Below are 23,554 nucleotides of genomic sequence, written 5' to 3' on the forward strand. Positions count from 1 at the left end.
CTAGGGCCAGGGGGGATATAGGTACAGGTGTAACGTGTATAATAATGCCATACAAAGCATATCCATACGTACGCATGTAATTACATCATTGTCAGCGCACCAGTAGGTACCTGGCCGGGTTCTCTAGTCTTATCTTTGGGCCTTATCTACAGTATTTTATAACTAATATTTGATAATATTCAGTCTTATTATCGCTCTGTGATCAATTGTAAAAACAATTTTTACAGTATCGGTTATTAATCATGAATAATAGTTCAAAATAAATCATAGACAGGCTCTTCTAAGTTCTATTGATCTGGGATTGATGGACTAATCTCCCGATTGATATCCATTGATCTATGCCGAGATTATGCATCAAGTGAAAATAGGGTCTTTTTAGCTGGACTACACAATCATCTTGCGATCTTGCAAAGTGCCACGTGTGTATTTTGTGCCCATTTTGCGAAGTTCATTGATTGATTTTTCACCAGGATTTCTTAGCGCGATTACACATTCTTTACTGAAAACCTTCGCTACAAACGACTTCCTACTACTCATAAATTATTTTCTTGCCAAACATGGATTTCATTTGTGTCGCTAAAGAGGATGAACCCGATCCCGATGCCATTATTGACCTGCCACTCAAGCCAGATGGGTCCTTGACGTTCTCGATAATCATCGCGCAGTTCCCTGTTGAACTTGATTGTAAGGTGTTGTAATATTTAATATACCATTGTATATCAAGTGATTGCAGTAGATGGTGATTCTTGAAGATTAAAATTAAAAAGAAGTTACAATTTCATTTCTGAGAAGACAATGATTTTCCTTTGGGTAGTTGTATTCTTAAGACTAATACACATTCATCTTTTAATTCATGGGTATACTATTCAGTGAAATAGTACATTTTGCGTCAAGTTTTTCAAAGCCATTTATAACGATTTTGAGGTGTTAACTTTAAAATGTGTGATACGCCTTCTAGGATCCATTTCAGAAAATGTGTAATATATATGCCATTAGGGTCCTTTTCATAGGTTGATGGACACGGATGGGTAGCACTTGTGTATGAGAGTGACCCCCCCCCCCCCCCTCCTGGGTTTGATACCCTCTTGGATTTCAACTGAATCAGTAAACGTGTACTTTGCTCTCATTAAATGTGTCATGACTATTCCAATATACCAAGTGAAAGGTCTTTAAAAATAAAAAAGGGTGTTTGGAAGAAAAAAGACATCTCTCCATGTGCCCCATATAAGGATTACTGGTACTGCTCTTTCTTTCCTCCAAAGACATTAGGACACACATACCTGTATGGATGATGCATTTGCTTTCAATGTGGAGTAGATGTCATTGTGAACCTTGTCAAGTGTCAAGTCAGTCAGGTTTGGCATAGAACATAGTGCGTCTGCTAAGTGATGTGATTCGGCTGGTGTTGGACACTTGAAAGCACCAAGCTTGAGAGTCTTGACCTGCATTGTTTGTGAATATAGTCAAGTAATACATCTATTCATGCATACATTTTGTTGACTAATTCCTCGCTGTATTCTTACATTTCACACTATTCCATTAAATAAATTGTTGCGTTCATAAAAATATTCTCAGCAAAAATGAGTGAATAGACTTTATTTCCAAATTCATTTCTTGTCTATTGAAAAAAAGAACACAATGAGGTTTCTATGGAGAGGAGAATTTAATAATGTTTTTTTGAAATAAATTCTATATATATTCCTTATGGGGCTTCCAACCTGTTTGCATTGATAATTCCTACTCCTAAGAACACTGAAATTAATAATACCCATAGATATGTAGCCCACCTCGACCCTTAAATAAAGAGAAAAGACAGACTGGTGTTATTTCTTGATGAAAGTAACAGTAGAATGCTGTTCTCCACGAAGTCGGGTCAAGCTCAAGAGTAGCTGGACTCGTTGATTGTGTTACAGGGGTAACCATCATCCTTTTCAGTACAGGGACTGCCAGGTGTGCTAAATAAATGCCTGTATGTTCTATCTTCCTTTGAATACTTTGTGGACCTGCCCACAGATATGCATTTGCTATTATTGTATAAAAGGTATTCATAACTCTGGATTTCATGTGCATGAGACCCCAAAGTTAGGATTTGCTGTTGTTGCTATGTTTAATTTACAGTTTGGTAGAATTAATGCCTTTATTAAAATTGGCTCTTAAAAAACAAAAGCGTGTTGGGAATGAAAAAAAACTGATATACATGTGCATCATATAATCATTACTGCTTTTTTTTTCTTCGTTCAATGACCCTCTCCATGACATTTACATTAGTACACACATACCTTTATGAACAATGCCTTTGCTTTCAATCTAGAGTAGAACTCCTCATGGAGACCCATTTCAAGTGTCAGGTCAGCCAGGTTTGGCATAGAACACAGTGCTTCTACAAGGTGGTGCGAGGAGGCTGGTTTTGGACACTGGGTACCACAAAGCGTGAGAGTCTGGACCTGCATTTATGGTGAATTTATAATAGTTAAGTAACTCATCTATACATGCATACATTTGTTCTTACTAATTTCTCACTGTATTCTTACATTTCACACAAATACCATTAATTACAAAGTTGCAGTTAAAATGAAGACATTCTCAACAAACATTGGATGAATAGGTTTTATTTTCAAATTCAATTCTCGTCTATTGACAAAAATCACACTTAAGTTTCTATAGAGAGGATGATTTAATTAAAAAGAGATTTTAAAAATATTCTATATGTATTCTTTGAATGGCTTCTAACCTGTTTGCATTGATAAGTCATATTCCTACTAACACTGAAATTAATAATACCCATAAATATACATTTGCTATAAATGTATTAAAGGTATTCAGAGCTCTGGATTTCATGTGCACAAGACCCCTAAGTTAGTAGGTTTGTTGCTATGGTACGGTTTGGTAAAAATCAAGCATTTATTTGAATTGGCTCTTAAAAAACCATATGACATATTTTTGCTATCAAACTTGGAAAAGGTTGGATATTGATTATTGACCAAACGATATACACACTTGGATTCCAACTGGATCAGTACATGTGTAGTGTGCTTTCATTCCAGGTTTCATTACTGTTCCAATAAACCAAGTGAATGGCCTATAAAACAAGGTGTTTGGCTAACTGATATACTGCTTTTTACAGCAGAGGGCAGTAGAGTGGATTCTAGCGTAGTGATCAACATGTATCAAAGAACCTCGTAGAAGGCCCATTCTGATAAAAATGTACATAATAACTCCTCAAATATCACTATTTCTGTGGCATTTTTGTGGCATTTCTTGGACAACTATTGAACACTTTGTCCAAGTTATGTATCTGTTTACAACAATTTTGAGTAGTTGTTGTCTTTCTAATTATACTCTCATAATTTTGAATGATATCTGGGTATGATCACATAATCACTAACGTACTACATGCATATACCTTTTGTGACTAGTCCAAACTTCCCTTGCAACAGCGGTGAGAATCGAAATTTGTTGTAATAACTAAATAAATATATCAGGTTTCAAAAGAAACGCAAAGTATTTGGATTAATAGAAAAGCACTTGAAGTTGCCAAAGATAGATGGAAAAAAAAATTATTATGAGATAAATCTGATATTAGCAAAGGCATGCATGTTTATTCAGAGGATTGTGGCTGTTATAAATAGTGAAATTTAAGCATATTTATGCAAACATTTAGATCTAACAACACTGGTAGATCTAGCAGATCTTTTCTATTATTTTTGTATCATTTTCCACAAACAAAAAATCACAATAAACAAGTGCGCCATATAATCATTAATGCTCTTCTTTTTTTCTTTCAATGACCCCCTCCATGACACAAACAATAGTACAAACATACCTTTATGGACGATGCATGTGCTTCCAGTGTAAAGTAGAACTCTTCAGGGAGATCCATTAGAAGTGTCAGTTTAGTCAGGTTTGGCATAGAACACAGTGCTTCTGCAAGGTGTTGTGATGTGACTGGTGTGGGATCCCGGGGATCATCAAGATGGAGAGTCTTGACCTGCATTCATTGTGAATATAGTTGAGCAGTACGTCTGTATATGCATGTTTTATTTACTAATTTCTCACTGTATTCTTACATTTCACACAAATTCCATTAATTACATAGTTGCATGACATTCCTGACAAAAATGAAGGAATAATATTTCAAATTTAATTCTTGTCTATAAAAAAAAAAGAACACACTAAAGGTTTTTATGGAGAAGATTTAGTAATACTAATAATGATAAGAAACACATTCTTTATGTATATTTAAAGTGACTTTGAAGAGCTTCGAACCTGTCTGCATTGATTAGTCCTTCTCCTAATAACACTAAAATCAATAATGCCCATAAATATACATTTATTATTAATGTATTCAAGGTATTCAAGGCTCTAGATTTCATGTGCACCCGACCTCTAAGTTGGTAGGTTTGTTGATATGGTACGGTTTGGTGAAATTCAAGCCTTTATCAAAATTGGGTCTTAAAAAAATCATATGACATATTTTTGCCATCAATCAAACTTGGAAAAGGTTGGATATTGATTATTGATCAAAACAATGTAAATCTTACACAATTACATTTTAACTGAAATCAGTATCAGAACATGTGTAGTGTGCTTTCATTCCATGTTGCATGACTGTTCCAATAAACCAAGTGAATGGCCTTTAAAAAAGGGTGTTTGGTTAACTGATATACTGCTTTTTACCGCGGAGGGCAGTAGAGTGGATTCTAGCGTAGTACCAAAGATGAACAGTACATGTGTAAGAACACAACAAATACTTAACAAGAAACTGATAAATTACATATTCCCTTTTACTGTATCAGCTTCTCAAGAACAGGTATAAGTTACAATGGACTAATTTGTCCTTATTTTCACGAAGTGACGGTAGTGAAGAAAATTGCATACAATTTGCGTGCAGATTTTCCTCACTACCGTCACTTCGTGAAAACAGGAACGAATCGTGTGGAACAATTTGCCATCCAAATTTAAACACTGTACCGTACCTTGCTAAAATCTTTTTAAAAAAAGAATACAAATCTAACCTTTTGAATTACTATATTACTTAATTGACGAGCCTTCCGGCAATTTTTTATTTATTTTATGCTTTTTTGTCTGTTATTTTGTTTGTTTGTGTTTATTTCTTCTTTATTGTTTTTATTTTTGTTTCTTATATACTAATGTCTATTGTAACTTTTGATTTGTTACAGAGATAATAATAATAATAATAATAGCTCGTTCTTATATAGCGCTTTTCAAGACCGGAGGCCCTCACAAAGCGCTTTACAAATAAGTATATTATTACCCCAGTCATTGGATTCAGGCTTACCCGCACACAATGTTTGCACATTCTCCACTCCCTGGGGAGCATTCCAGCCAGGCGTCATTTTTACATGCGCACACTTGCTAATCTAACCACATTAGCTTTCGCATTCTACCGGGTACCCATTTAACACCTGGGTGGAGAGTGGCAAATGTAGATCAATGTCTTGCCAAAGACATCTTGCGGCGGGACTTGAACCACAGACCTTGTGATCCACAGTCCGGCGACTTATCCACTCGTCCACAACACCTCTACAAGATAAATGTTAATACGGGGAGCAGTCTCGACGGTGTATGCATCTTTACTCATTTGTATCATATGCCTATTTTTTGTACAATGTTGTTGTTAAACCGTTAATATCTGCATAACTTGTATTTTTAAGATATGTGAAATAAACAAATTTGAATTTGAATTCAATTCTTGTCAATTGAAAAAAAGGAACGCACTAAAGATTCTATGGAAAGGTTAATTTCAGTAATAGCGTTTTATTTTTAAAATAAATTCAATAAGTATTCTTTATAGGGCTTCCAACCTGTTTGCATCGATAAGTCCTACTCCTAAAAACAATGAAATTAATAGTGCTACTAATGTATGAAATATGCATCATATGAGTTGCATCAAATGAAAGAGGAGGATCTAAGCTTTACAAATATGTGTCATTAATTAATTATAATTGTGATTGAGTTATGATTAAAAAAAAGAGATAATTCTCGGTTTCGTTTTTGCTGGGTTGCACTGTATAATACTGTATTATACTTTATTACTGTTTTGGTGGCAGCACCAATAGAGCCTTTGGCTTTCCTAGCTGTCTCCACATTCATATATATTTTTGTTGTTGTATTCTATTGTAAATGTTTCTCTTTAACTTGTACGCTATATTTTGTATGTTTGTTAAGATGTTTTTATGATGAATGAAATAAAGATAAATTTAAATTTTTAAAAAATTCAATTCAATCATAAAATCATTTCTATTCTTTCTTTTTTTCAATTTAACCATTTCCATGACATTTACATTAATATACACATACCTGTATGGATGAGGCCTGTGCTTTCAATGTAGGGTAGAACTCCTCAGTGACATCCACCTCACAGAATGACAGGTCATTCAGGTTTGGCATAGAACACAGTGCTTCTGCTAGGTGGTGTGATGAGGCTGGTGTGAAAGTCTTGATAAAAAGGCAGCAGATATTCTGGACCTGCATGGTTTGTCAATGTAGTTAAGTAACTCATCTATACATGCATATATTTATTCATTAGTACTGATTCCTCATTGCCTTCTTATATTTATCACCAAGTATATGCATGAAACAGTTTTATTAATATTCACATTGTTAATGTCAGAAGACAGAAATTCCTTTAAGATGATTAGAATGATTTATTTGAATTGTAGACAGGTGATCAGAATATTTAGATGATTGGCCTGATAACTTTCAGTTATCTTTGGTGTTTGATGTCTTTACGCCATAGTAATTTAATTAGATGTTTTGATATCAATTTATGTATTTATTGCCGAAATAGGAAGGATTTAGATAAGTAAAGAGAGAGACATAGGGAGAGAGGGCCCCCAGGAGAGTCAGAGAGAGAGAGGGCGAGAAGATAGAGAGGCAAAAAGAGAGTGAAGGAAAGAGAGAGAGAGATAGAGAGGGTGTGAAGGAAATAAATATACATTCTAGATCTACTTAAAGGCATCGTTTAACAATGTTTCCAGTTTTAAAAATCTGAGATGCATGATTATCAGTGTCTGTGATATGGTGTAATATTAAAGCCCTAAAGAATTGCCCTTCATAATGATCATGAAGTGCCTAAAAAAGGTAAAAGTCTTTGAGTGACCGGTTTTACCATAATCATTTTCAGGTTTGGATATTTCGATTTCCAATCATAAATATCTTGATAATCAGACAGGCGATCCTGACTGACCTAAAGGTTTATAATTATGTTGCAGCATGAGCTAAATTCTAGGATTTTGTTGGGAATTTGAGGCAAAGATACCCAATCCCTATCAATTAAAGTCAAGTGCAATACCAATAGAGAGTGAATTCATGGTCTCATCAAAATAATAATCAAGTATTGAAATGTCACTATGAGAGAAGATGGGGAGGAGAGGGAGAGCAAAAAGGCAGAGAGAGAGAGAGAGAGAGGGGGAGAATGTATGAAAGGGATACAAGAAAATTGTAAAAAAAATTTGAACAGTAATACTTGACAATTCATTAAATAGAACAAGCAAGAGGAGAAACAATAAAATTGATGATTATCACAATGAAATCTGAAAAGAGTATTTCAACCTTTATGTGGAAATCAATAAGTTAATATGCATGCAGCCAGGGATGGATTAGTTGTTTATATTCTATAGTTTGAAGAGTCTGTTAATATCAATGAAACCGATTAGGCATCAGAAAATCTTCTACCTATCTTCTAGTTTATTTTAATTCAAGCATTTCAAATATATATGTCCAACGGATCATAAACCTATTAATCTGGAAATGCCTTGTTTGGATATGAAAATTCACAAAACCACTTGATGGTTTCACAAAATCAATGTCAGTAGTGATTCCATGGACAGAATCACTCGCAGGTTTGATTCCATGGACAAAATCACTATGTGAGTTTGCTTTTGTGACAAAATCAAACATGTGTCACATAGCGCCCCACAGTGCATAGTTGACGTTCTTTGGCAACAGTCACACATGGATCACTATGCCTCTTCTAAACAACAGACAGTAGCATAAATAGGTTAAAACAAGATGGACCTTCGATCGCGCGCAGTCAAAAAAAATGCCTCCGCCATGGAGCAATTTTACAAACCAAAAAAGAAGCGAGCTATTTTTGCATACATAATAAGCCTGTGACCTTTGACATTTGACCTCATGACCCAAAATCTAATCAGTTCATTGGCTTTGCAAGATAAATACATGACCCAAGTTTGGTTGACATCCTTCGATGGGTTCTTGAGATAACGTGATCACAAGCTATTTTTGCATACATAATGAGCCCTGTGACATTTGACCTTAGACTTTGTGACCCAATAATCTAATCAGTTCATTGGTTTTACAAGATACATACACGACCAAAGTTTGGCACAAATCCATCAATGGATTCTTGAGATAACGCGATCACAAGCTATTTTTGCACACATAATGAGCCCTGTGACCTTTGACCTTGGACCTTGTGACCCCAAAATCTCATCAGTTCTTGGCTCTGCAAGATACATACATGACTCAAGTTTGGCAGGAATCCATCAATGGGTTCTTGAGAAAACGTGATCACGAGCTATTTTTGCATACATAATGAGCCCTGTGACCTTTGACCTTGGACATTGTGACCCAATAATCTAATCAGTTCATTGGTTTTACAAGATACATACACGACCAAAGTTTGGCACGAATCCATCAATGGGTTCTTGAGATAACACGATCACAAGCTATTTTTGCACACATAATGAGCCCTGTGACCTTTGACCTTGGACCTTGTGACCCCAAAATCTTATCAGTTCTTGGCTCTGCAAGATACATACATGACTCTAGTTTGGCAGGAATCCATCGATGGGTTCTTGAGAAAACGCGATCACGAGCTATTTTTGCATACATAATGAGCCCTGTGACCTTTGACCTTGGACCTTGTGACCCCAAAATCTTATCGATTCATTGCCTCTGCAAGATACATACATGACCCAAGTTTGGCGGGAATCCATCAATGGGTTCTTGAGAAAACGCGATCACGAGCTATTTTTGCATACATAATGAGCCCTGTGACCTTTGACCTTGGACCTTGTGACCCAATAATCTAATCAGTTCATTGGTTCTGCAAGATACATACAAGACCAAAGTTTGGCAAGATTCCATCAGTGGGTTCTCGGGATCACGAGAACAAGACGTACGGACGGACGTACGTACGGACAACTCGAAAACATAATGCCTCCTGCTACTTTGTAGCGGAGGCATAACAATTTGAAGGGGGAGGGTGACATGGAAATGTTGACATCTAGTGCAGTGATCTTCGTTGGGTTAGTTTGCTTAAATGTTTCTTTTATAATTGACATAGGTAAAGGATAGGTGAAAGAAAAATAGAAACCCGTCTATCAAAATTGGTTGATGTGCAAGCTATGTGCAAGACCAAAGCTTGGCAGGAATCCATCAGTGGGTTCTTGAGATAACGCGATCACGAGAACAGGACATACGGACGGACGTACGTACGGACAACCCGAAAACATAATGCCTCCGGCTACTTTGTAGCGGAGGCACACAAATTGGAAGGGGGAGGGTGACATGGAAATGTTGACATCTAGTCCAGTGATCTTTGTTTAGTTAGTTTGCTTAGATGTTTCTGTAATAATTGCCATAGGTAAAGTATAGGTGAAAGAAAAATAGAAACCCGTCTATCAAATTTGGTTGATGTGAAGGATTGGTGCTTCTGGCATTTTTTCATAACCCCGGCATATTTACCTCTGACATTTTTACCTCTGATATTTTAACCTCTCACATTTTTACACCTAACCAAAATTCTCCTTGGGTAGTTGTAAGGGGAGTGTGGAAAATTGTCCAAGGGGTACAATGTACTTGTCCAGATACAGTCTATGAAAGTAGATTTTGTATGTATCAGAACATTGGTAGATTTTCTGGGAGGATTGGGAGCTCTGGAGATATCGCATTGACGAGAAAACGGGATGTACGGACAGCCCCAAAACGTAATGCCTTCAATGGGCGGAGGCATAAAAATGATGATTTTAAAAAATAATGATAATAATGATAAGGATAATAATAAATGCTTAACTTTTACCAGGATTGAGAAATACATGTACATATATATCTCGTTTTCAGTAAATGCCAAATATGTTATACAATCAATCCCAAGAAGTAAGCATTATGCAAATTCTCTTCTTGGAATTGTAAATGTGACTGACACTAAAAGGCATCTGAGTCCAAAACAAAACATGCAAAAATCACTCTCCCTTCTTATTACTTCACATTGGATGTAGCCTAAAATTAGATTTTGTATTTATCTACAAAATTAGGATATTATTGTTATCTACCCTATGTTTTACTACATGTGCTTCCCATCATTTTTCATTCATAAAGCTCCACTTCCTGGAATGAAATAACTCTAACCACATATATCTATCATATTAAAGGGAAAGTCCACCCTCATATTAAATTGATTTAATAAAAGCAGAAAAATTCGAGAATCGGTCAGTGAAAGTTTGAGCAAAACCCAATTGAAAATAGAAAGTTATTAATTTTTGAAGGTGCGATCAATAAAAGACAAATTGGCAACTCTGTGACGTATCTTGCAAGGTTCCCTCCCTTTGACCCTTCAATAAATGACCCTTCAAAAATATCACTAATTTCTGTTTTTCTTGTAAGTTCCTTCTCCCTTGGGGCACTACTCAAATAGATTATAGATAGCATTATAGTTCCTCTAAAAAGAATAGACCTCCTGTCATTTTATATGTTGGAATAGATGGGAAAGTAGTCCGGCACAACATCACATTGACATTACCGCTTCAGCCAATTTGAAGTGCCCATACGTATAGTGATTACATCTTTTAAAAATTCATAACCTTCTTATCTTAGTCAGATTTAATTGAAACTTTCATCATTTTGCTTTTCAGATTTGTCTGCTTTCTTTTGGAGCAGTTGTCTATTTGGGTTGGATTTCCCATAAAGAACATTTTCAATCATGCATCACCCTAATATATTTACTATACCGGTAAATAACCTTTTATGCAACTCCTGTATGAAACAAATCTATTCCGTCATCAAAAGGTGAGAGAATGGAAGTTTATGAAATTTTCTGTACAGAGCAAATTGGAGAGGAGCTCACAAGATACATCAGTGTTGCAAATGACACCGATCACTGATTCCACTGATGACATCATCAAGAAGTTATTTCTCTCATTTTTCTGCTTTTATTAAAACCAACTTAATATCAGGGTGGACTTCCCCCTTAAGTATGTTGTAATCTTTCTGGTTTTCCACAGTTAGTATTCACACTTAAAAGTTTTTGTTAACACTGCTGCCACCTTAGTGAAGACCATTGATATATTCTTCTGTCAAAAGAACCAGCATTTATGAGACATTTAAAGGAATTAAAGAAGTAAATTGTAGATAAGCCTAGATGGATCTTCAACTAAGCACAGTAAAAAAATGATGCCTCCGCCATAGAGCGACTTTACAAACCAAAACAAGCAATTTTTAAAATCCAATATCAGGTTCTCAGAATATTGATTACAAGCTATTTTTCATATACATGTATAACCATTTGATCTTTGACATCAGGACCCTAAAATCTAATCAGTTCATTGTCTTTGAAAGATACATAAATGTCCTGAGTCTCATAGTAATCCATCCATCGGTTCTAATGACAATACGTTCACATACATGAGCCCCATGACCTTTGACCTCATGACCCCCTAATATCTAAGCAGCTCATTGGCTCTGCAAGATACATACATGTCTTGAGTTTGATGATAATCTGTCTATCTGTTCTAATGATAATGCAATCACAAACTATTTTGCATAAATAAAGAGCCCCATGACCTTTAACCTCATGACCCCAAAATCTAATCAGTTCATGGGCTCTGTCAGATACATACATGACCTAAGTTTGACGGGAATCCATCAATCTGTTCTTGAGATAACGCGATCACGAGAACGGGACGGACGGACGGACAACCCGAAAACATAATGCCTTCAGCTACTTCGTTGCGGAGGCATACAAAGGGTAGAGATGATAATGGAAAACAAATTATATCAAACACTCACACATACATCACAATTGTGAATGAATCGCTCACCTTTGATTTCCTTCCTTTCCTTGCAAGTGTTTCAAAAAATCGAGGATGGAATGCATAATATAGAGTAGCTTTCTTCAAGGATGGTACGGAGCATATTATCTCTGCCACATCAGGTGACATAGGTCCACCACATCTAAAGACACTGAGATCACCCTGGATAAAATGACAAAGTGATTACTGATGGGATGCAGAACATACATTGTCACTTGGAAGTTAGGCATACTTGTGTAACCTGCAGGAGCGGTTGCCCTAGATGTGCTGCTAGAACAAAAGAGAGTAAGACTAGAGGGAAAAGGAAATAAATAAGGGTATAGGCTATTGGAGTGAAATTTCATATCAAATTCCTATTTTTAGGACTGTAGGAATATCTCATCTTACCATGTACTAAACAGAGAATCCTTAAACTACATAAATAGAGAGTATAAGTGTAAGAATAGGTTTCAAAGGAGATTATTTGAGTTCACACCATCTGGTGCCTTATACCTTAATCATTTATCAGTGTTAATAGGAATACAATCACTAAACTAAAAATCTAGGCTCGCTAAGGAGAAAAGATGTAAAAACATTTATAAACCAAGAATTGGGATTTCACTTAGGCAAGAGATATTATTTGGCAGGGATGAAAATGTGCAAACTATTGATAGTTCCCTGTCCCCAAATTTCATATCTTCTAAAAGGTATCTATATGCACGTGCCAGTACATTGCCTCAATGTAATTCAATTCAATTCAATTTCAATTTCAATTTATTCATGTTTCCAAGTTCCAACAAAACATTACAAATCAATTATAAGCATTTAAAACAAAAGTAAGAAATACATGTTGGAAACAGAGGGGTCCACTAAAAAGCACTGAGGTCCTCATCAATGCCTTATAGATTTGGGCGTTCTGAATTCTTTTTCTTATTCCTCTTCCACCCAAATCACATTCGTTTTGCACACAGTGCTTGTTATTCCGAAAAGGGTCCCTTTCTCTACCCCAATTCCTTCCAGATTTTGTATGCATAATCTTTACCATCTCATCTTGTGCACTGAACTGATCGTCTAGGCGCCATTTAGACTGTTTCAGGTCTGTTTTTATGCCTTTCTTTCAGCCTAGCTATTTCTAGATAGTGCAAGAGTTGCTCTTCATCTTTGACATACAAATGGCCCTTCAAAAAGCCATCTTAATATTCTAAATTTAAGTAAAATATTACCATAACTTTGTCATATCAATTTCTTTCCGTCTAAAATGTGTACAGCAACTTAAGTTTTGCACTGCACATGTTTCTGCTGAATTTCGCACATCAATGGTCACACATGACATGAATTGCATCCTCTAAAGTTCTGAAAATGGATGTGTTTATGGGGCCATAGCTCCATCATGCCTGGCTTAATCAGTACCCTTTTTTGGATTTAGATACTTCAAGATAAACCCCTTTAAGCAAAAAATAATAATTCCTAAATAACTTCAACATGTGCTTAATTTACAAACTTTATACCTAGGTCTATAAAACTTAGCAGAAATGCATATCAACCTACTTGAAAACTGCCTGCCAAGTTTGGTAAAATTTCATGACGTCGATCATCACAAGGTTATTATAAAAAAATGTTATATTTGATATGCATCACATTGCAATGCGTGACATGCTTGTACGCTGTATTACATAAGCATGGATGCAATGGGGTCAAAATGAAATGCCCCTTTAAATGATATCATACACAGTATACATGTATGTTCACTCAGAAAAATTCGGATTATGCAGGGTTTCTGCCCAATTATTTGTAACACGTACTTGCTATTTTAACATCATTTTCGGACTGGCTAAACTGGCTTCGGTGGCTAAACCCAGAATTTTAAAGCCCCACTGTACTACCGGTACTTGTAGCTACATGCTCGCTCTATATAGAAAACAATGCCTAATCAGTGCCCGTTGGTTCCCTGGCCATGATCCTCTTTTTCTTATATTAATTGAGAGCTGAGTTGATGAGATAGCCACCTGTCAGTGACCAAGCTGTGTGGTCTAATCCCTCCTGGCCAAACTAGTACAGACGGCCTTTAAACTTTTTCAAACAGGGCTTTTAAGGCACGATTTTATATCTTGGCAGAAGGTTATGGACAACCATATGTGCTCAAGGACGTGTGCCTTGTTACACGTTGTGTACATACTGTAGGATCATCTAATTGCTTTATTTATATGCCCCTAAGAAATAGAAATACAGGCATCAATGCATTCAAATTATTACTGTTCAAACCTCTTTACAGCTTGTACTGTAAGAAAATTGCAAAAAATTGAACAAAAATGGATGAACAAATTTTGTTTACCGAACTATGATCAAACTTACCAAATGTGGTCCAATGAAAGCATAAGCTGCTACAGTGTGTGCTGGTTTGCCTTCGGATAGGGTTAGCATAATTGCCAGTGATGACAACCTGTCCTTCACCAAGGCTGCTACATCTGGGTCCTGACTCTCAAAGGCTACATCAACAATGAAGGGTAAATGTTTATTTATGTTCAAACAATTCCTGTATACTACCTGAAGCATAGACTTCATTACATTGGTTGCAATACTTTTGTTCTGTGACACAGTGAAGTACAAGAGATACCTAAACTCCTCCTTCCTTGGCAGCACTACTTGCTCAATCAGCCTGTTGAATTCATTACGATCTGATTCATACAGTGAAGCAAGATGGACTCCAGCCATGTACTCTTGAAACAGTTTGTGAGGGAAGAAGACTGGCAATTGCACATGAGAATTCCTCTCATGTGTATCTGTGTCAGCGGGAATTCTGTCCTCCTGAGACAAAATCCCGACCCTACAGGCAGTGTCCTTGGATTCTGGGCATATTTTGAAATCATCTTCATCAAAAACCAAGGTATTTTCTAGCAGACCATTGAGGGCCTCTTTGGCAATCGGTCCAAGGAGCTCATCAATTTTGTTCAAAAAGGCAATAAGTGAAGGGCTGCCTACTTTCTTCACCTCTTTCTGAGCATAGTGTTCTTTTAGAAAGGCAATCAATTCTTTGAATATCTGTGAAAAAGTTTTCATTGATTTCATTTCCTTTAGTTTTTGCTTGTCACGTTGTTTCCACATAAGACACAACATGGCTACATATATAGGATAGTGGGCCATGTATTCAGATATGACATTATTCTCAAGGGTGAACTGGATAAGCCGATTTGCTTTATTGTCATTCTTTGGAAAGTATTTGTGAATGTAAACTGACAAATCCTCTATTCTGAAACCCTCAACATGAATGAATGTGTAGAGCTTCATTAGATCACCATCTGATCTAATCTCTACTGCTTTCCATGGGCGAGTGGTCACCAAAACTGGGCAAGAGGCAAGTTGATCTGAACAAAGAATATCTACAAGTCCAATATCATCATCCTCAGATGAGCTTCCACATGCCTCTGAGGAGGTGACACTTGGCTGTGATGGCTGAAGTTGTATTTGATCAGTAGGCTGTGATTCACAAGATTCAGTCTTCATGATTTTGCTACTGACTTCGTCTAGCCCATCGAACGCGATGAATACCTTGTCAGGATTTGACCGGATATACTCAGAAATCTGAGAAACTGTTGCTGGATTGCTTTTGGCTAGATAGGACTTTGCAATCTCGCCAATAGTGTGTTGCTTAAATTCACGTAGAGGAACAATCAAGACCCACACAAAGTGACTGAAATGCCTCCCTTCAACCCAGTCCCAGGCAATCTTAGCACAAAATGTAGTTTTTCCAGCCCCTGCCTCTCCCTGAACCATGATCCGCTTGGGGAACTCTCCATTCACTTTGAGATCAAGGATATCATTGTAATCTAGCATTCGCTTCTCTGTCCCATGTTCTTTTTGTAAGAAGAGATTAGTATAAATGTCGTCAAACGGCACAGTGGAGGCAGGATTGAGAGGATCAGTTCTGATCTTACAGAGAGTTGACCTGTACTTGAACTTGAAATCATTTGCACACCGCTCAACCAGTTCAGGAGAAAGTGGTTTGGTCTGAGATTCAGCTGAAGGAGGATTGGTCTGTGATTCATGCAGTCTTGATGGCTCTCCTAAAAATACATAGATAATCCATATTTACATGATTTGATCTTTACAAGGTACAATAGTATGACCTACAATGTAAGACTAGGTGCATGTTAAAAGAATCCTACATGTTTGTCTGAATTTATATGACTTCAATCAATTTAAAGGCATTTATAATCTGAGTAATTAGTGTAGACATGTACTTGTAGATGAATATCACTGAAACAATTTTTCCTAGGACTTTTCAGCAATGCAGAGTTGCCCTGACAATTAGCACACATCTTATTTTGAAGGGAAAAAAGACAAATATAAATGCATCTTCAGTATGCCTCTGCCTAAATTCAGTTAAGATCGGGGCTTAAATCAATCTTTAAATATCACAATGAGAATATACACATGTTGACCTGATCACTTCTCTCCCTATGATGGATCAAACCATATGTAGCTTTTTTTTAAACATTAATTTCAGTTAAAATAGCTAGTTATTGATGTGGTGATAATTGTTTTAGGTTGCTGACCTTGACCTTCTTAACCCAAAATATAATTAGTTTCTCTTAATATTGGGATGCATACCAACACCAAATTTGAAATTCATGACTAACTTGAAAATAAAGAAATTATAAAAACATGCATAGGGCCTGATAAAATTGGAAACTCCTGTAAACTGTGGCAAATGTATAGAACACAGAACACTCCCTATCTAAATGGTAAAAAACTGACTTCGCTTTTATGAATGGTTTTCTATATCTTCTGGTGTAGCAAGAATTAGTTTCTGTTTACCTGTGCTGTTCGGAATTGGAGGTCCCTTGAGTAATCCGTCTGATAGGCTACCCAAGTCAATCTCTCGTAGTTTGTCTGCCAAAAGCTGTCTTTTGTTTGAGTGTGGAGGTTGCTGCTTGACATTCCATTTCATAAAGACATCCAGTAATGCATTGGTATAGTTCTTCAACTTCTCACTTAGAATTGCCTGTAGCTGAGCATAGGGGATCCCTAGAGATATCCCTACAGCCTCGTAGTAAGATGGAGGGATATTCTGGGCCAGCTTCAGGAACTCCATTTCACTGACAGTACTGTAAAATGAATAATAAATCAAACAGGTACGATAGGATATTAGTTAGAGAGTATCCTATTGGCTGAGAAGCTATTATGTGACACTCAACAATTTGCATTACGTGCTCGAGCGTGCAATTTAACAAGCTGGGGATATCAGAATGTATTGCCTGTGATATTAACATTTGAAACATACTGCCCCAAATTGCAGGTGAGGGCGGTATTGTTCTGGCAAAGGTAATCATTCTGCCTAAAGCAGAATCTGGCAGTACATACAATAATGGTTAGACAGTAATGATAATATCAATAAGAAAAAGATTACTACTAGTTCTAATAATAATAATGATAATCGCCTATTGAATACACAGCAATACAGCGGCATTCTCATGAACTTCGCGATCTATGCCTCACTAGTTTTCGCACTGGCCTGTGAGAGGCGAGTGAGCGGTGTGCTGTCTGTCAATTAATTATTCAGGCTCGTTCATTGCATTTATTTCAAATATAGTTTGATATACTGGACAATGTCAAAGAAATGAAAATATGTTAAATCATTTAGTATTTTTATTTTGACTAAAAACCGTACCACTCTTTTTTTATTTAATTTTTAAGCACCGGAAAAAAAACTTGCATTGTTAGATTTATCGATCGGCTTAAAATTGCGACCAACGCCAACCTATCTACAACGACCATTGTGTGTGTTTCCCTTAGGCGGTCGCTATAGACAGGTTTAACTGTACATATTATCATTACTTTTACTATTATTACTTCTACTAATATACTACAACTTCTTCTACTACTACTACTACTACTACTACTAGTACTAGTATTACTACTATTACTACTATTAGTACTACTACTACTACTATTTGTTATTATTTTTATTATTATTATTATTATTACCTTCATCTTCATGATAATTATCTGCATCATTGCATAGTCTATATGCATATTTTGTATTCACATGATACCTTAAAGTGTCACATACAAAGAAAAGGTCGAGTTCAGGGAAAGGTGTAAATAATTTGTGAGCCTTTTCATTCTGTTTATGTTGGTGTTGGAATCATCGGGTCATCATGTCGGGTCAGGTTGTAGCGTTACCCGGCCCTTTGTGAAAATTAACATGCCCTTTATTCATGAAATGTCAGGGGATATGTGTGTGAAATAAATCCTTCTCATCTTCAAATGGTCTGGTCCAAATTACCTGACACTTTGTGAAAACCTTTCAGTAAATCTACTAAAGATCGCATCCTGAACGTGCATCTTCGCATGATCTTTTGTTTCATGCAAGGTCGTGTAACGCAACCACCCGACCGGACGCGATGACCCAATGACTCGAAGTAAGCCAGTATATGCATACCTTTCTGCAGTGTTAGGACCTGGATTGGTTTCAACGTCACCAGATCTCATCAAGAGGATCAGGAGCAGGTAGAGAAGGCAAAATCCACCCATGGTGTAATATGTCCTTCTCACTCGACAGTAAATCGTGGGCACACAATGCCTGAAAATATTATTCAGAAATATCTACATTACGTACATAAAGCAAATGAAATAAAGATCCTTTAGAGAGTTTCAATTCTCTCTATATATCTATCTAATAATAGTGAACAATGTGGGGAGTTTTCGACGCCATACATTTTGTTGCCCCCGCCTCCTAAAACCCGCTCTTATTAAGAATTGCTGGGACCAGTCAAGAAGCTGTGCCTCGCAGGGTTCATATTCGAGAAATACAATAATTGGGCAGATAACAATGATTTTATTGAATTGTTTCGGTAGTTGTCAATCGGGGCGCCCGGGTTTCTTTCACAGCGCGAAATAAGGGTCATCATGTACTGCATCGTATGCAGAGATGTCGGTGGAGCATGCATAAGATAGAAGCAGCAGTCTGGACTAAGGAAAGTGAGTGACGGCGACGGTAACAGTGACGCATTACAGCTAATGAAGTGTATTGCACATTCCTTCCGTGACTAGTCCGAACTTGCCTTGCAACAGCTATCAGTATCGAAACTTGTTATGATTATTAAGTAATTATCAGCTATTAAAAAAGCATGCAGTATTTAAAATAGGAGGGAAATATTTATTTTGTGTTCAAAATATATTCGATCGGTATGTTGTAAAGAAGAATTTTTTAGAAAGCCGTTTTATAATTCCAACATTAATGTTTTTTAAACCTAATTTATTTATCCTGTCGAGACCCGACCAGTAGCTAGCTTGCTTGCTAGCTGCGCAGCTGGTAACAACCCCATGCATGCCGCGAACAGTGAACTGCTTTGCAACCCATATTTATATTGCCAGTTCGGATTGATTCAGGATGAGCTAGAGTATGAAAAACATATTGGTAAAAAATAAATACTTAAGAGTTTTAAGGTGGATTAATTTTTGTGGTGTGCAATACTGCAATATCTTATATATTTCATTATTTTTATCGGAGCATCGGCTTCCAAAAAGCTAAACCGGGACCCGATGGCGACGGTCGGGATTCGTTGTGACCGACCGACTCTAGCCTCTACTTCCTACTGCGATACCTTCATCACTGCATTCCTCGTATCAAAAGCTGTATTTTGTTTGAAGAAGTATACTTTTAATAGCCTGATGATAAATATTAAAGGTAACGAGCAGATCATAGTTACTGATCATCCAAGAAGTGGGGCGTAAGATTTGCAATTAAGAGATGAGTACTTTGACAAGCCATAACTTTAATAATAATGCAATATCCTATTTCAATCATCATTTCACCATTGAATTTCTCTCATCAAGAGCTTTACATTGATGTATAGTATGACAATATTTAAAGGAGAAAAAAAAAATATAGCCAAATTGTGAGCCCCTATGTTGATAAAGCCCTACACTGTATATGCATTTTTCGTTTTCGTCCTTCCCTTTTCTTAATTACATCATGGTAGTGAGCTCTTTTTTTGGCCCTCGAAAATTTGAAAAATCGCACCCCCCCCCCCCCCCCTCCTCCTTTAGCGCCAGGGGGGGCATCTCCAAAAAAGGTAAAATTAACGGGTTTTTTTCCCAGGGGGGCGGAGACCTCAGAAGCTCAAGGGTTTATAAATCAAATTATCGTCGGATGAGCATACTTTTATACCTTATTTGTGACACTGGCAGGTCACGAATTGGCGTGGGGTCCAAGGGGTGGAGCCCCCGTAAGCTCAGTGTTTTTGGGCAATAAATAACGGTCAGATGAGTATATTTTTGTACCTTATTTGTGACACTGACAAGACACAAATTGGTGTTGGGTCCAGGGGTTTTATTATCGTCAGATGAGCATATTTTATACCTTATTTGTGACACTGGCAGGTCACGAATTGGCGTAGGGTCCAGGGGACGGAGCCCTCGGAAGCTCAGGTGTTTGGGATAACAAATTACTGTCAGATGAGCATATTTTGATACCTTATTTGTGACACTGGCAGGACACATATTAGTGTTGGGTCCAGGGGGACGGTGCCCTCAGAAGCTCAGAGGTTTATAAATCAATTTATCGTAAGATGAGCATAATTTATTACCTTATTTGTGACACTGGAAGGCCATGAATTGGGTTTGGGTCCAGGGGGCGGAGCCCCGGAAGCCTAGGGGTTTTGGGCAATAAATTACGGTCGGATGGGCATATTTTTGTACCTTATTTGTTACATTGGCAGGACACAAATTGGTGTTGGGTCCTGGCGGCGGAGCCTTCAGAAGCTCAAGGGTTTATACATCAATTTATCGTCAGATGAGCATAATCTTATACCTTATTTGTGGTATAAGGGGTTTTGGGCAATAAATAACGGTCAGATGAGTATATTTTTGTACCTTATTTGTGACACTGACAAGACACAAATTGGTGTTGGGTCCAGGGGTTTTATTATCGTCAGATGAGCATATTTTATACCTTATTTGTGACACTGGCAGGTCACGAATTGGCGTAGGGTCCAGGAGGCGGAGCCCTCGGAAGCTCAGGGGTTTGGGATAACAAATTACTGTCAGATGAGCATATTTTGATACCTTATTTGTGACACTGGCAGGACACATATTAGTGTTGGGTCCAGGGGGACAGTGCCCTCAGAAGCTCAGAGGTTTATACATCAATTTATCGTCAGATGAGCATAATTTATTACCTTATTTGTGACACTGGAAGGCCATGAATTGGGTTGGGGTCCAGGGGGCGGAGCCCCGGAAGCCTAGGGGTTTTGGGCAATAAATTACGGTCAGATGGGCATATTTTTGTACCTTATTTGTTACATTGGCAGGACACAAATTGGTGTTGGGTCCTGGCGGCGGAGCCTTCAGAAGCTCAAGGGTTTATACATCAATTTATCGTCAGATGAGCATAATCTTATACCTTATTTGTGGTATAAGGGGTTTTGGGCAATAAATAACGGTCAGATGAGTATATTTTTGTACCTTATTTGTGACACTGACAAGACACAAATTGGTGTTGGGTCCAGGGGTTTTATTATCGTCAGATGAGCATATTTTATACCTTATTTGTGACACTGGCAGGTCACGAATTGGCGTAGGGTCCAGGGGGCGGAGCCCTCGGAAGCTCAGGGCTTTGGGATAACAAATTACTGTCAGATGAGCATATTTTGATACCTTATTTGTGACACTGGCAGGACACATATTAGTGTTGGGTCCAGGGGGACGGTGCCCTCAGAAGCTCAGAGGTTTATACATCAATTTATCGTCAGATGAGCATAATTTATTACCTTATTTGTGACACTGGAAGGCCATGAATTGGGTTGGGGTCCAGGGGGCGGAGCCCCGGAAGCCTAGGGGTTTTGGGCAATAAATTACGGTCAGATGGGCATATTTTTGTACCTTATTTGTTACATTGGCAGGACACAAATTGGTGTTGGGTCCTGGCGGCGGAGCCTTCAGAAGCTCAAGGGTTTATACATCAATTTATCGTCAGATGAGCATAATCTTATACCTTATTTGTGACACTGACAGGTCACGAATAGGCGTGGGGTTCAGGGGCAGAGCCCCCGGAGACTCAGGGGTGTTAGGCAATAGATTACGGTCAGACAAGCATGCATGGGCCCGCCTTAGGGCCCCTGGTGGGGTCGAGGGGGTAGAGCCCCGGAAACTTAGGGGTTTTAGACATTAAATTACGGTCAGATGCACATATTTTGATACCTTTGTGACACTGGCAGGACACTAATTGGCGTGAGGTCCAGGGGGCCGAGACTCAGTTCAGTTCAGTTCAGTTCATTTTATTCAAAACCATACAAAGCATGATATAATCTGTTACATAAAAAAGAGACTGGTAATAGTACATCAATCAACATATTCTAACTTGATTACATCATAAACTGAATGGTTTTAGGACCCCTTTAGAAGCTAAGCTTGTGAGCGGGGCCCTGTAGTCAACAAAATACATACATTTACAGTAAAAAGAATGTTACGTATGATTATATAATGGATGAAAATACTAAGCTACAGAATATAGAACATACAAATACTCTCTCACACACACACACACACACGCCCATACACAGCAAACACACTGACGAGTAGGTCCTTAGTGGTCAAAAAGCATTTTAGAATAAGAAATTACTAAGATGCAAATAAAAAATATGTCAGTCTTTTAAGCAGGTACGTTTTAGATAAACTTGTAAACCTAGAAAGAGTTGTACTATTTTTTATATCATCAGGCAGACTGTTCCATTCTCTAATGCAAGAGATATGGAAAGAGGTCAGAGTGACATTTGTTCTTGCAAAAGGCTGTCGAATAAGACACCTTTGACGTGTGTTATAATTATGAATTTGCGAGTTCTGACGGAATAAATCTTTTAACGTACATTCATGAGGCATAGACTTAAGATTAAACATAAACAATATGCAATTGAACGACACAAGTCCACCTAGTGGTAACATTCTTAGTCGAAGGAACAATGGAGAACTTGGATGTCTATAATAAGAATTAGTAATAAGCCGTATTGCCTTCTTCTGCCATACTCTCAACTTATCAAGATATGACTTAAAAGTGTTTCCCCAAGCAACATTACAATATGTCAAATAAGGAAGAATAATACTATTATATAATGTTATCAGCACTCTTTCAGGTAAAATAAATTTTAATCTAAAAATGACACCTACACTACGGGACAACTTTGTGCATACAGCATCTAAATGATTTCTCCAAGATAAATGCTCATCCATGGTTAACCCTAAGAACTGAACATTTTCACTAAGCGCAACATCATGGCCTCCAACATTAAGAAAAGTAATGCCATCTGGAAGCTTTTTACCCTTGGAGCGAAAAATAACACATTTGGTCTTTTGAACATTCAACAATAACTTATTAAAACAATACCATGCATACAGTTTCTGAATCTCTTGATTCGCAATTCATGAATGAACCTGTATTCAATCAGCAGCTGTATGAGATTTATTGTATTATTACCAACGCTCCTCCTCCTCCTTCTTTTCTC

The 23,554-nt window shown here is 37.4% G+C and overlaps 1 protein-coding gene across 1 annotated transcript in view; it reads right to left on the reverse strand.

The window, feature by feature from the left end:
• Window positions 1-18,594, reverse strand: part of LOC105441412 — a 34,216-nt gene extending 15,622 nt beyond the window's left edge. The window contains exons 1-7 of the mRNA XM_030978758.1: window positions 18,496-18,594; window positions 16,869-17,158; window positions 14,406-16,114; window positions 6,322-6,489; window positions 3,824-3,988; window positions 2,280-2,444; window positions 1,281-1,442 (exon numbers count right to left, since the gene is read on the reverse strand). Of these exons, the coding sequence (XP_030834618.1) occupies window positions 1,281-1,442; window positions 2,280-2,444; window positions 3,824-3,988; window positions 6,322-6,489; window positions 14,406-16,114; window positions 16,869-17,158; window positions 18,496-18,587 (2,751 nt within the window). The 5' untranslated portion in view covers window positions 18,588-18,594. The remainder of the gene's footprint in view (window positions 1-1,280; window positions 1,443-2,279; window positions 2,445-3,823; window positions 3,989-6,321; window positions 6,490-14,405; window positions 16,115-16,868; window positions 17,159-18,495) is intronic.
• Between the last annotated feature and the right edge of the window lie 4,960 nt (window positions 18,595-23,554).

This window comes from Strongylocentrotus purpuratus, unplaced genomic scaffold, assembly GCF_000002235.5.
Source record: "Strongylocentrotus purpuratus isolate Spur 01 unplaced genomic scaffold, Spur_5.0 spur5_scaffold_1, whole genome shotgun sequence".
NCBI classification, from domain to species: Eukaryota; Metazoa; Echinodermata; class Echinoidea; order Camarodonta; family Strongylocentrotidae; genus Strongylocentrotus; species Strongylocentrotus purpuratus.